This window comes from Centroberyx affinis, unplaced genomic scaffold, assembly GCF_046629955.1.
Source record: "Centroberyx affinis isolate AG114_WGS23_722 - 3 ecotype Tasmania unplaced genomic scaffold, CSIRO-AGI_Caff_v1 ptg001094l_1, whole genome shotgun sequence".
Lineage (NCBI taxonomy): Eukaryota > Metazoa > Chordata > Actinopteri > Beryciformes > Berycidae > Centroberyx > Centroberyx affinis.
In genome coordinates, this window is record NW_027279639.1 from 185,035 (window position 1) to 200,087 (window position 15,053).

At 40.8% G+C, this 15,053-nt stretch overlaps 1 protein-coding gene across 9 annotated transcripts in view; it reads right to left on the reverse strand.

Annotated features, from left to right (window-relative positions):
- Positions 1–2: 2 nt before the first annotated feature.
- actn3b (actinin alpha 3b) overlaps positions 3–15,053 on the reverse strand; it is a 49,944-nt gene continuing 34,893 nt past the window's right edge. Inside the window, exons 9-21 of one of the 9 annotated variants that reach the window (XM_071523489.1) lie at positions 14,884–14,976; positions 13,343–13,573; positions 12,356–12,503; positions 10,510–10,696; positions 8,178–8,286; positions 7,798–7,938; positions 6,928–7,110; positions 5,652–5,786; positions 4,685–4,864; positions 3,977–4,123; positions 3,187–3,265; positions 2,782–2,942; positions 3–1,880 (exon numbers count right to left, since the gene is read on the reverse strand). In XM_071523489.1, the coding sequence (XP_071379590.1) occupies positions 1,722–1,880; positions 2,782–2,942; positions 3,187–3,265; positions 3,977–4,123; positions 4,685–4,864; positions 5,652–5,786; positions 6,928–7,110; positions 7,798–7,938; positions 8,178–8,286; positions 10,510–10,696; positions 12,356–12,503; positions 13,343–13,573; positions 14,884–14,976 (1,953 nt within the window). In that variant the 3' untranslated portion in view covers positions 3–1,721. The remainder of the gene's footprint in view (positions 1,881–2,781; positions 2,943–3,186; positions 3,266–3,976; positions 4,124–4,684; positions 4,865–5,651; positions 5,787–6,927; positions 7,111–7,797; positions 7,939–8,177; positions 8,287–10,509; positions 10,697–12,355; positions 12,504–13,342; positions 13,574–14,883; positions 14,977–15,053) is intronic. The other 8 variants (XM_071523491.1, XM_071523487.1, XM_071523496.1 and 5 more) reach the window with 8 other exon arrangements.

A 15,053-nucleotide genomic window follows, 5' to 3' on the forward strand; every position in this document is an offset into this window, starting at 1 on the left:
ACAACACAAACAACTGTCACGTAGTAATATAATTTTCCTTTTTTATTCCAAGGTGTGGTTTTTAAACTTTGAAACCGATTCGTGTGAAAGTGAGCTTGTGTGGCATCGGTGATGACAGACACAGAGTGACTTTGGGGGAAGAGGGAGGGAGGAGGAGGAGGAGAAGTAGAATGGAGCACAGATGAATAGAGAGAGAGAGAGAGATAGAAAAAAAAAAAAAATCATCATCATGCACTAGGGCGGAGTCGACTCGCACTGCTGCGTCTCATATCATGGCTGACCTGTCTTTTAAAAATGGGACCAAAACCCTATATGCTTACTCGCTGACATAGGCCTGCTATGGTCCCACGTACAGTACCGATTCTTCTATTTTCGTGCAGAACTTTCCTGATGCCCTGTCGACGCCTCTCTCTGTCTCTCTCCCGCCTCCATTGCGCACAAAATCACGGGATTTAAATGAGCCGAGCCGCCTCCCTAACTGTAAGGAGGGAGGAGAGAGAGGAGAGAGAGGAGAGAGGCGCGTGGGATCGTCCCCTTCTGGCCGTACCAGTTTGTCCTTCTGTCTTCGTTCCCGAGTCCCCATCCAGCCATGGCCTCTCCTTCGTTTTTTTTTTTTTTTACCCCCCCCACATTTCATTTAACCACAATGCTTTGCTCTGGGTCGCTCCCTCTCTCTCTCTCTCTGTCGGGGGGGGGCGGGGGGGTTCGTCTTCATCTCAATATTCAGTGTTCGGTCTCCTATCAGCAGGTGCTTCACAGGCATAAAGTTTAGGCGCTCACATCCCCCTTTCCGTTTGATCCTAAGCTTCCTAAGATCTCCCGATACTGACTAGTGCTAACATAATATTCAGGTTTCACAGTGCGGTGGTAGTTCTGTCAGAGTGAGAACTCGTAGCGTTAGACTGGCTTTGTAACATCATAGCACCTGATTTGCTGGTTCAAGCCCTGCTGGGATTCCCTCCTCTACACCGACTGACGTGTAACAGCCTCCCAACGACGGCGGCGCGCTCGCTTCGGAGGTTCAGAGGTTTTTTTTTTTTTCAGGATTAAGGAAGAGCCGACAACTCATCGGCTCACAAAGACAGCGTTTCTACACTTAAACATAGCATGCATCTGCACAAATACACAACCAACCAAGCCAACGGACCAACCAACTGCTTTTTTTTTTTTTTTCATGTTTTTTTCTTTAATTACCCTTCTACAAAAAATATGTCATCTGAGGGTAGGAGAGGTGAAGAGCGGGAGGCTTTGCTCAAAATTGACTTTAAGATTTTCTTCGTGACTTCTTCCGTTCTCCCTCCTGACCTCCTTCTGTCTGATCTCTCTTAAAGGCAGGTGTGTTATACATGCCTGCTGCTCACATAAGTTCAGTGCAATACCTGACACATTCCTGGTTTTCAAAGGCAATGTAACAGAAATGAGATTCTCTGAGATTTGAGCAAAGCCCGCCGCTCTCAACCTCTCTGGGCAGTGAATCTGGGGATGAAGGAGGAGGGTGGGGAGGGGGGGGATGGGAAGGATCGGGAGAGGGATAAATATAAGGGAAGAACATAAGATTTGAAAGAGAAATAATGATAAGAACAAAGCGGATAGAGGGAGAGGGGAAGGGTTTTAATCGCTCTCTCCACATAGGAGAAAGAGGGGGGAGCTGGGGACAAAGGGATGAGAGGAGAGGAGGAGGAGGAAGAGGAGGAGGAGGAGAGGAAGAGAAGGGGCTTTGTTTATAAGTCGCTCTCTCCGTAGAGGGCGCTGGAGAAGGAGATGTAGTCCAGGGCGCCGGCGGGGCCGTCGGCTCCGATGTACCTGGTCATGCGGCTGATGCAGTACTCGGCCTGCTCCGGGGGCAGCTCCCTGCGCAGCTCGTCCACTGTGATGTAGGACTGGGGAGGGGAGGAGACAGGGTGTGATTTAAAGGAAGATTTTTACCGTCCCATAGCACAAATACCATCATATATCTGCAGGGGTTGATAGGGTTGGTGATTAATACCACTGACTCAACCATTACTGTTTTGGAACAAAAACTTCAAACCCATTGGCAGTGTTGAGTGAGCCTTTGGCATTTGGCATCACAAGGCATTTCAGTTACGAAGCAAATGGCAAAGCAGAATTACTATAGTATTTAGCATGGTGATATCTCTTCACTAGACTTTTCTCATGGATTTATGCTCTAGTTAGCTCACTCATCTCTAGTGTGAAAATGTTCTAATTCAACCAAACACCTGTAATGGGAAGTTGCCCACTTGATATCTACACGTATTTGGACACGTATTTTTCTTTATTTTGACTATTTTCCACATTTTAGAATAATAGTAAAGACATCGAAACTATGAAATGACACAAATTGAATTATGTAGTGACCAAAAAAGTGTTAAACAAATCAAAACTATCTTATATTTTAGCTTCTTTAAAGTAGAAGAATTATATTTGTCTAAGAAACAAAATTTCAAGCATGTAAGCATAAGCCTTTAGATCAAAATGGCTTTAAGATAATGAGAAACATAGTACATTCAGTCAGGTGTGTCCAGATTTTTGACTGGTAGTGTATGCTATCAGATGCTGTGTATTGGTAAAATACATCATTATTACTCGCATTATGCTTAAGTAAGAGAATAAATTACTGAAACAATCGATCTATGAGCGTTTAAGTGTGGGACAAACCTACAGTTGCATGCAACCAAACCAAATCATCATGTTGTTTAATCCATATGTAACGGACAATGGCAGGTAATTGCTGCAGCAGCCGCACAGAAGGACAATACTGTAGTTTAGTCATCTTCTTACCTTGTCGGAGGCCAGGATCTTGAAGGAGGCCATGACCTGCTCTGCGGTGTCGGTCTCGGCGGTTTCGCGGGTCATGAAGTCGATGAAGGCCTGGAAGGTCACCACACCTGTGTTGTTGGAGTCCACCAGGGTCATGATGCGGGCAAACTCCACCTCACCCTGTAGGACAGCAGCACAGAACAGGACCTATTAGCTTCACTGTTTTTTTTTTCAAATGTTACATATTACATTGATGGAACAACAATGCACTGTAATTGTATGTCATTGATTAAATAATAAAATAGTGAATAGTGAATACTGAATGACTTGGTCTTTAAACATCACTCTTTGAAATAAGACATGGAGTATGCAAAAGGAGGTTCAACTTGACATTAGGAAGCGTTTGTCCACTGAGGGTAAATTTATTGTTTGTATTTACCAGATCGTAACCCATGGAGATGAGGCAGGCACGGAAGTCGTCTGGGTCCATCATGCCGTTTCTCTTCTGCAAAGGAAACAGAGCGTTGTTGGATCAATTGAACAGATAAACAATTATAATCTGATGCTGTATGATGAAATCCCTGGTGTGTGGCCTTTGATCACAGGAATCAGGCTCACATTTCAGTTTATCACTGGGGCTAGCATGATGAACAGATGAATGCCTTAACATTTCTTGAAAGACATACTGAAAGGTTTATTTCAGCTACTGTAACTTTGCTTGAATAGCTGCTTTGACCATGAGAAACAAAGCCTTAACACCTTAGTCATGCTGCGTTACTTAACTCTGACTACATTTTTAAGGTTAAAACTGTCTAATCTAACTTTGCAAACACAAAGGACATGTCATGGCCAAATATCAGACTTGAGACATGCATATCTGACTCCAAGAATACCCAATTCCATCTTTTTCCACATCAGTGAAAAGGTCAGATCTTTCTTGTGGTTGATGTGCTGTTGGTTGATGTGCTGTTTTTCTATGCATGCCTCTGTGTCTTTCTAACCTTTGCTTCTAAGTTTAGTATTTATTTTTACCATCTGGCCGAGGGGTACGGCTGAATGTTAGCCAACTTTTGGCTGACCCCACCGCATTTACAACAATGCTAATGAATATGCTCTGTCCCTGTCAAATAAGGAAAAAAAAAAGAAAAAGATCCAGGCCACATATGGTCAGGAATTCTTTTTTTTTTTTTTTTTTTGAGTGCAGTGAACGCCTCACCCTGTCGAAGTGGTTGAAGGAGGCTCTGAACTCGTTGAGCTGCTCCTGGCTGATGCCCTTGGCGTCGCGGGTCAGGATCTGGTTCTCCACCTCGTTGATGGTTCTGGCGATGGTGGTGAGCAGCTGTTCCCAGCCGACGCGGATGTGCTGCAGTGACGGAGGGAGAGAGAGGGAGGGAGGGTTAGTGAAAAAACTAGAGGTCTAAAATATCACATATCACATATTTTAGAACGAATACCTCGATATCGATAATGTGACAATATTTTGTGGATGAGTATTCGTGCTTTCATGAGATATTTACACACAAGAACATTTTTGAAAATTAGTAATGTCCATTAGTAATCAGTAATGTGTAATCAGTAATAAGTAATGTGCATATGATGAGCAGGTAAAGCCGATCATTGTTCATTTTACTCAGCCAGAACAGGCTGATAAGTTCAGAAAATTGTGTCACTTTACTGTAACGCAGCCTTTAAGAAGTTATTTCACAATATTACGATAATCAAAATCCCAGTCGATATCGAGTCTCATATCACGATATCGATATTTTACGATATATCGCCCAGCTCTACTATGGAGGTAATGCACACTTAAAGCAAGGGAGTGAGGAATGGAAGAAGAAAGAGAGCGGGGTGAGGAAGTAAGGCGAGTCAACCGGGATGTTTGAGTGTGTGAATGTGTGAATGTGTGTGTGTGTGTGTGCCGTACCTCCATGGTGTAGTTGGTGTGCTTGTTGTCGAAGATGAGGGACTCCTGGCTGAGCTGGTGGTCTCCCTCCAGCTTGTCGATGTTGGATTTGTAGTTGATGATGTTCTGCTCGTACTGCTTCAGGTTGTTCATCTGTTCCTCCAGGGAGCCGGCGATGTCCACGGACACGTGGCCGATCTCCTGCAGGGGTGCAGGGGGAGGAACGGAGGGAGAGAAAGAGGACATCAGAATGAAAATGAAGTCCTAAAATGTAGTTAGTGAGTGTTGATTGTTATGTATGTTTAGTAGAATGTATAGTCTGCTGTCTATCATAAACCTTACAGTCCCTTTGTGCTGTATATGCAGTCCTGTTGTCCTTATACATGTGTAAGTGTGTATATTTATATGTACTTGTATGTACTGCTCATATTTCATCTGTTAATCAGTTTTTAAGTAAGAAATTGAGACCATTAGCAACATCTGTAAGTAACAACTACTTATGTAAATAATCCAATAATCTGTTCCCAAATCAAACTCAAAGTGTAGAAATTGCAGTATATGTTTACACAATCCCAAAATCATTTACATCTTATTTTATTGTATATTGCTTTTATTGTTGTTATTTCTACTGTTTTTATTGCCTATTTTATATTATATTTGTGTGTTTCTATTTTCTTTTTCCTTCCTGAATCCTATTACTTTTGCTGCTGCTGCAACAATTTAATTTGCCTTTTCACTAAAGTATCATCATCATCTTATTGTGAAACTCCAGTTGTCAGTGTATTCACGTACCAGCGTCACCAGGACAAATTACTGTTACATTTCTTATATCTGCCGATTAAATAGTTTCTGGTTCTGACTCTGAACAGAGTCTGGCGATCAGTGGTGCTGCTCTCCTCACATCGCACTGCAGCACCTCACACAAGCACATTGGCAGTTTCCATGTCTATCACTGCTGGTGTGGTGCGGCGTTACAGACACACTGTACCTCCATCTTGGTTTGAATCCAGGGTCCAATGATGTTGGCCTGGGCAGCAAACTGGCGTCTCAGCCTCTCGTTGGCCTGCTGTCTGGCCACCTCCTCCTGGAGCATTTGGTCTCTGAGGGGCACAAGGTGCTTCACCTGCAGGAGGGAGGAGGCACATCACACACAGGGAGTCAGGAGTCGAGAAGGAGGAATTCAACTAATTTCAGTTAGTGTTGAAACGATTAGTCGACTGACAGAAAATTAATCGATAATAGTTTTGATAATTGATTAATCGTTTCAGTCAAGTAAAAATACCAAACATTTGGTTACAGCTTTACAGATGCTAAGATTTGCTGCTTTTCTCCGTTTCATATCATTACAAAAGCATTTTAAGAATCACTTTGGGCTCTGGTAACTTGTGATGGGCATTTGTCATTATTTCTGACATTTTATAGACTAAACAATTAAAAAATTAATCTAAAAAAAAAAGCCCACAGATTAATCAGTGAAATCAATGAAAATTGTTAGTTTCAGCCCTAATTTCAACAGCAGTAAATTTAGTTGTGATCTTCTAACCAGCTAGACTCAAAGACATACTTGACTGTTATTTTATGCAACCCCTGTATAACCCAGGTAACAGAACATGAGTTAATTTTTCTTTAACGCTTTAACACTTTATTTGCACAGTCCAGTGTTGATTCGCAACTATCAGGTGACAAAAGTAGATGTTCAGCAAAGTGCCTCTTACTTATTTGCTGCATCTACAGACAATGTAACCCTAACCTCAACACTAAGATTAACCCTAACCCAGTTACTGAATATCTACAGATGTACTGTACTTTTCTCACTATTGTGAGTATCAGATTTTTAGTGACACATTATAGTCACTTGATAAAAAGTCAAGTATCAGCATTGTGTCTATTGTCAGCTCTTCCAGTGATAACTAGTTGTTTCCTGGTTTCCATCCACAGAAACATAAATCTGCTTGTTTTTATTCTGGAGGAAACAGCCCAGATGGTCAGATGTGTGTCAAACTGACGCTGCACTGACAAGTTATTTTGATTTCCCCTGAGAGCTTGTAGCTAGAGGGATGAAGTGACACTCCAGCCTAAATATACAGCACTATTTCTGACCCGTCGCTATGTATGTGCTTATTATTAGCCAGATGACCAAATGCAGCGGACAGACTGCGGGTCAGGCTGACACTTCCAGTTCACACAACATCGACTTGCCGCAAAACTAGAAAAAAAAAACTGAATCCCAAATTGTGGTTCTGGGTGCGTTTGGTTGGACTCACAGCGTCCCACTTGTTGCTGATGTCCTGGGGGCTGAGGTTGGTGTAGGGGTTGATTCCGGACAGCTTGATGCCGTAGGTCTGGGCGATCTTCAGGATCTCGTTCTGGATGCCCATGGTGGCCATGCGCTCCTTGTCGGCTTCGGGCAGAGTGGCCTTGAACTGGTCGTGAGCTGTGATCAGACTCTGGAGGGCAGAAGAAGAACGGAGGAAGAGTAGATGAGGAAGACGGACGAGCTGTATTTACTTACACTGCTACTGTTATTATTTCAATATTTTAATTCCCAGTTCTGATGCATGAACTAGACTTGCGCTGTTGTGTTATGTTTCAAGCACTATAATAATTAAACCCATTTATACTCTGGAACCCAGTGCAATATTATCTAGAACTGTATATATTTTAAGTTATTCTTTATTTTCTCTCTATTACTGACTTCCATAGCTTCCCATCAGTGGAATCTATGAGGATCCAACAAAGAACCATGTGTGCATACTGTATAGATAAGAGTCCAGTTTCTTAAATTTCAATTTTTAATCTTGTTATATAGTAATTTTTATACTTACATACATTTTATATACTACTTTACTTACACTACCTTAAAGAGACACCTAATTCCCTAATTTCTACTTTTTAAATGTTTTACATACAAAGTTTTTATAATCTTGAGCAGCCCATCAAGTCGAATTCCATGTCTGCATGTGCAAATTTACTGAAATAAAATAAAACTATTTGTGATTCTGAATGTATCTTATCTTAACTCTTATTTGAAATGTACCATGACCCCAGGAAAAAGTTTTTGATACATGATACTTGATATATATATATGATGATATGACACCCTGTGTGTGTTGATGCCTGGGCAGTGTGTGTACCTGGATCTCCTCGATGCTGTGGACGATGAACATGTCCTGCAGGTCCTCCATGGCTCCGTCCATCCAGTTGTTGAAGGGCGCCGCTCTCTTGGCGAACTCCAGGTACAGCTGGTCGATGGTCTCCCACAGCTTCTCCACACGCTGGGTGGGGTGGGGGGGACACAGGAGTTAGTTCAAAAATCTAACTCCACCCTCTAGTTAAGAAGTGTTACTGGAGCAATTTTATAGGAATAATTCAGTTTTGACCAAAAAATCAAGTGGAATTTTACAGCTCCAAAGTCATGAAAGAGCAATAGCATAAAAAAAATCTAACTACTGTACTGTCATATTTTTGTTTTGTTCGTTACTAATAGTTCATAAGTGTGTGTTGCAGGACGTACCTCCAGTGAGTCCCTCCTCTTCTGAGTCAGGGTGCCCAGGTTGTCCCACTGGTCACAGATGCCCTGGCAGCGGCCGTTCACTGTGGCAGCATCATGGTAGTCCAGCTCACTGGGAGGAGGGGGGAGGAGGAGAGGGGACACACACACACACACACACACACACACACACACACACACACACACACACACACACACACACACACACACACAACACTGTTAGTAATCTATACTCATGAGCATAGAAATCTAACGTCAGATGATATCAAATTTCCACCGATATTAAAATCTGAGGAGAGTTCCTTTCCAAAAATGAGTTATTTACCATTTGAAAGAAATACTGGCATGAATGTAAAACACATTAAGGTTCACTATTATTACTATTAAAAGTGTTACATTGCATTACTATTTTAAAAATGTATTCCTTTATGATTACTAGTTACCGCGTTAAATTTAAACCAGTAATGTAATGCAAGGGATTACCCAAACTCAGTAATGTATTCTGATTACTTTCAGTTACTTTCAGATACTTAAAATACTGGGTCAGATAAGAAAAAGTGAAAGATTTGTGTATGGAAATGTATTTTTAGGTTTACAAACAAACAATTTTTTTTTCTGTGCCACATTTTATAAAGACTATTTAAATGGAGTTTCTCACTTTCATTTTATTCCCTTATTTTTCATAATGTATCTACAGTCAGAATGCATTATTTTTTAAGGTAACGTAACAAATAGTTACTTTTTTTGTATTTAACATTCATAACGCTGTTACGTAAGTATCCTGTTGCTACCCAACCGCTATTAAGTTTACAAATCATCTAAAGACCTTTACTTACAAAATAGTTATGCTTTTGAGGATGAAGTCATCTATGTTTTTGAATTTTGGAATGAAACGCTTGATATTATATTGTATGTAGTATCCAGGAAATCAAAACCGTCAGTATCTGCTCATGTGGAATAAAAAAACCCTCGGGAGTGGTGAGGAATGAAGATTAGCAAGATCAGAGGTTTCTGCTCCTTTATGAGCCGTCCTTTCATCTCCTCATCCCTCTCATTAACATGCTTTTCACTCATCTGTTGCTGTCTTTTGTTCTTCACTTTAATCACATCCGTGTCACGTCTCTGCCGCCGCCACCGCACTTCAATCGCTCCCTCGCTCCACTCTTGTCCCTCCTACAGTTTCCCCATCAGCCTCCAGGTCCCTTCCTCCCTTCATCTCAACTGAAGTCTGACATAATCTCTCTCCTCTTCCTTTTTTCCCCCTTTCTTTCTCCTCATCTCTCCTTCCATCCTTCTCTCCTTCCATCCTTCCATTACTGAACTCCCTTCTCTCTACGCTCCTATCCTCTATCGCTCCTTACCAGTGATTTATGAAAATTACATATTAAGATTATTACAACCAAAATTATTTCGATATAATGAGTTTAATGTAAGACTGTAGAACATACAGTCTACATACAATATTTATGAAAAATATACAATTTTTCTTAAAAAAACAAAATTCTAAAATGCTAGTTTAGCTTATAAAAACCGTAAGGGTAATCTTAAACAACACGAATAAAAATCCAAATAACAGCATCTGAAATAAAGTCAAATGTGTCTCAAATAAAGTGAATATAACAATTTATTAGAGCACTCCCCCTTTTGGGGAAAGTAAAACATCAATGATGACAGATGAGACTAAAAATTAGGGGTGGTGTCATAACTGTTATTGTGTTTTTACCGCAATATACACGACCAGTCAAAAGTTTGGACACACCTGATTGAATGTACTGTGTTTTCCTTCTCTTAAAGCCATTGTGATCCAAATGCTTATGCTTTAATGCGTGAAATCTGTTTCTTAGACAAATATAAATAGTGAAGTTGATCCTATGTATGAATTTCTTTCCAAAGCCTTTGCCTTTCCATCAAGGCAAAGGGCGGCTACTTCAAAGAATCTAAAATATAAGATAGTTTTGATTTGTTTAACACTTTTTTGGTCACTGCATAATTCCATCTGTGTTATTTCATAGTTTTGATGTCTTTACTATTATTCTAAACTGTGGAAAATAGTAAAAATGAAGAAAAATGCGTGTGTCCAAACTTTTGACTGGTAGTGTATAGTAATAGCGATCGTCCCATCTCTACCAGTGATGTAATGCTGGGTGGGTAAACTATGACATCATCTTAAAAATGAAGGTAAACTCTATTTCACACATAAACAGGCGGGTTTATAAGATGAGTTTGTGCCGGTTTTCCCTCTGCTGCTCCTCAACCCTTCCTTCTCTCTTTCTTTCAGTTTCACCATCAGTCCCCTCCCTCCCTCCTCCCTCTCCCTTCCTCTCCCCCTCCTCACTTGAGCTCCTGGGCGATGGCGGCGATCTGCTCCACTCTGTCCTGGTGGGCGGCCAGGTCGCTCTCGAAGGCCTCGTGCTTCCTCATCAGGGCCCTGATCTCCATCAGGGAGGCCGACTCATAGTCCTTCTGGGACAGCAGCTCCTCCTTACCTGGAACACACACACACACACACACACACAGGTCAGCTTGATGTGGAGTGGGAGCATTTTGACGGATACTTCTCACAGTGCAATGGAAAGGTATAAATACAGATATAAATTGGAATTGAAATCATGAAATTGGTCTAAATGTCTCTACCTTGTTTTTGTTTGTTTTTTTTGTGTTATGTTAAGTTTGTATGTTCTATATTCTGAAAAACTAAATATTTACATTTATTATTTGATTATTATTGATTACTATTTTTATAAGCTAAACCTGCATTTTATAATTTATTTTTTTAAGAAAAATGTCAAATATTTTACATAAATATTTGACATACTGTCTGTTCTACACTCTTACATTAAAGTGTTACATTACATTAGTGCTGTTTTTAAGATTTTCATCCTATTAATAATTATTGTGATAATATTGTGTATCAAGATATTTTTGGTTAAGATAGTCGTAATATGTAATTTTCAAAATATAAAAGAAAAAAAAAGGTTATGAGCTTCCAACTTTACATGGCTCTCGTTTCAGTCTGTCCTCCTCTGATCTTTTGTCTTCCTCCCTTTCTCTGACTCGCTATAGCGTTTTAATATCTATTTAACATCTCCATAAATCACTCAATAGAATTTTATCCCCCTATATAATTTTATGATCGTGATTTTATCAATTATTTCCTTTTATGATTATTTTTTATGGCATTTTGTTCCTTATTAGACAATGTAGAGCGGAGAGAGGCAGTAAAGATGGAGGAGAGACGAGGGAGCGACAGGCTGCAAAGGTCAAAGTCCAGATTTTAAACCAGAAAACCCTCCAATATCCGTTTCTTTAATCTTTCCTTCAAGAACAAAAGAAAAAGGGAAATCACTCAAAAAGATATCACTCTCAAAAATATATCTTTGATTGATTTATTTTACACATTTTAAAATAAAAAATATACAGCTTTCCAAACTGAAAAGACAACGTTTCGCCTGTAGGCTTTTTGTTCTTTAATCTTTCTTTCACAATATTTATTTTTCTTTACCCACTATCTGCGTTTCAGGGTCACGGCGGGCTGGAGCCTATCCCAGCATGCACTGGGGCAGCCATCACAGGGCAAACACAGATAGACAGACTATTATTGACGCTCTCATTCAATCCAATCCACCTGCATGTTTTTAGACTGTGGGAGGAAATCCACATATCACATGACTTGCTTGAGACTTGACGCATGAAGAGAAGACTTGAGACTTGACTTGACTTGGGTTCTGGTGACTTGGGACTTGACTCTGACTTGTACTCTGATGACTTGAACAGGTTTCTAAAGTCTTGACAAAAGATCTTGTGTTTGTGTAAATGACTCAGATTGAAAGTGATGAGATTTGTTCCAGCAGACGACTGAATTTAAATTCTGTTTTCTGAATTTGTATGGAATGATTGAATTTATTGTAAGTTGAAACTGATTATATAAATCAAACTCATGATGCTCTTACCAAGTTTTTATCCTATTAAAACCATATTGCATTGAAAAGTCCTAGATATTTAGTTTTCTTTAAGATATTAAATTGATACTGGACTCTTGATTTGTTCTGACTTGACTTGTTCTACATTTAGACTTGAGACTTGACATTAATGACTTGGACTTGACTTGGGCTTGACTTGGTGTTCTATGTGAAGACCCCCCCCCCCCCTTCCCCCTCCCTCTCCCCCTCCCCCCTCCCTACCTGAGGTCCAGTTCTCATGCAGGGAGCACTTCTGCTTGAACTTCTCTGCCAGGTGATCCAGTCTCTCCAGGCGGCGGATCTCGGTCAGCAGCCACTCCTCGTAGCCCTTCTCCACCTGCTCCAGACCCTTCCATGCGTTGGCAATGTCCTGGAGGGGGGAGAGAGGGGGGAGAGGGGGGTGTCATTACAGTCACAGCGGATTTTAACCTGCTTTGTGGGTGTTTTATTAGGCAGCTGTTTGGGAGAATTGATCATTCTGAGGTTTGCTCAATGCTGACGTGAAGTGATTTGTGGGTACAGATGAATAACTTTTAGTGTTTGTTTTAACCTGTTTGGAGTGCCGGATGGGTGGGGTTTACTGTATCAGGACTGTTCAGACTGTTCAGGTGTGTTTTCAGTCACAAGAAAGTATACTTAAATGACTTTCAAATACTTTCTTGTGATTATCTAAACTTTAAATTGCACTTATTGTAATGTTCTGTGGGGAATACTCCACCCACTGGGTACTGCTGGTGCCATCATGGTGTTTCCCACTGTCTGAAATGGTGAGTGTGTGAGATGGGCATGTGCATCTGTGTGTGTGTGTGTGTGTGTGTGAGAGAGAGAGAGAGAGAGAGAGAGAGAGAGAGAGAGAGAGAGAGAGACAGTGTGTGTGTGTCAGGGTTGGGGACAATTTTCTTTCAATTCGATCAATTCAGGCAGCAGGTTTTTCATCAAAATGTCTGCCATGAGAATGTTGTCCAACTCACTGAGAAATAACTGAGAATGAATGCTCTATCATTAGCAAATGAAATGTGGTTTCTATTTACATTTCAATGGACTTTAAAGTGAATTGACCCCAGCCTCTGTGTTTCTAACATGTTTTCCATCCAATTTTTATCATCTCTTGTGTATTCTTCCTCCCATTTCACCTGCATAAACACCAACCTTTCCACCTTGTGTTTTATCATTTTATATGCACCCAAACAAAGTGAAAATCCTGCTCACCGACACCATCTTGCCCTCGGAGGGCATGAAGGCGGGCCTGTTGCTGAGCCTCAGCTTGGTCTGCAGGGTGTTGAAGTTGATCTCCAGCTGGCATTTCTCCTGGACGCGGGGCGGCTTGTGGACGCGGCGGTAGTCGCGGAAATCCTCCAGCTTCTGCTGCATGGCGCGCATGGTCTGCTCCGCCGCGCGGTTCTCCAGCCAGGGGATGGTGCGGCGGATCCACTCCAGCAGCTACAGAGGGTGGGGGGGGGTGAAGATAAGTCAGGTACATAAAGGAGCGGTTCGGTCATTTTTGTATTACAGTATATACGCTACCCGTCAAAAGTTTGGACACACATTTTTCTTTATTTTTCACATTTTAGAATAACAGTAAATACATCAAAACTATGAAATAACACAAACTGAATTATGCAGTGATCAAAAAAGTGTTAAATCAAAACTATCTTATATTTTAGATTCTTTAAAGTAGCCGCCCTTTGCCTTGATGGAAAGGCAAAGGCTTTGGAAAGAAATTCATACATAGGATCAACTTCACTATTTATATTTGTCTAAGAAACACATTTCAAGCATTAAAGCAGAAGCCTTTAGATCAGAATGGCTTTAAGAGAATGAAAAACATAGTACAGTCAATCAGGTGCGTCCAAACTTTTGACTGGTAGTGTATGTTAATGTTTATATTCTGTATGTGTTTGCACTTCTGTCCTGTAACAGAGTTGCATCATTTCCTCTTTCCACTAACAGCACAACCTTGTGTCTGTAAAAGCCTTTAGTATTAGTTCTGCTATGAAAAGTGTTTTTACAGTAGAGGTCAGGATGACTGGAACAGGTTGGCAAAGTGTTCAAGAGGTAACAAAAATGAAGGATTTGTCTTCATTCATTTCTCTGTTAACAGTATAATGGCCAAGCCATGGCCAATTAATGGATATTTAGAATTTTAGAATTGCAAAATCGCTTTCAAAATGTATCAATCATTACTTTTCCTAGACCTGCTTTCTGTGCAAATCAGTGTTGTTCGATTATCAAAATCACACAAGGAAACAGTTGTTATACTTAATATTTACCTTATATTTACAAATAGGAAAACAAGTCCTGCTCACTGCCTGAACTTGCAAAAATTACTTTATTCCAAGGAAACCGAGGAATGTCTTATAGACCGAAACATCTTTGATGTTTTCTTGGACTAAAATAATTGCATATAATAATTAATTAATTGTTTTCCTATTTGTCTAAGGCTGGCCTTCTATTAGACCCCCCAAAATGCCACTAGCCTTTCTAGTGTCATATATAAACATTTATACACTGTACATCTGTGCTCACGTGTGCGTTTGTTTATATTGTCTTCATTTCTATACTGTTCTTTGCTGCTTGTTTTAGTAATTAGAGAGCTCCGTTGTATAAAAATCAGTGTGTGGAGCAATAAGGTGAGAGAAAGTCTGAGTTCCTGTTGTGTAAGTTTTTGGAACAGAGAGTGTTTGTGCAGCGGAGGATGTGTGGGACAGACCGGGGGAGTGGGAGTGTGTTTGGCTGCAGCGGTTTCTCACCTCGCTGGCCAGCTTCTCGTACTCCTCCATCAGTTTCTCGTTCTCCTGGTTGACAGCCAGAACCTTGCAGATACGGTTGGCAGCTGTCTCGGCCTGTCGGAGAGAGAGAGGGAGAGAGGGAGAGAGAGAGAGCGAGAGAGAGAGAGAGAGAGAGAGAAATCAATTCATAT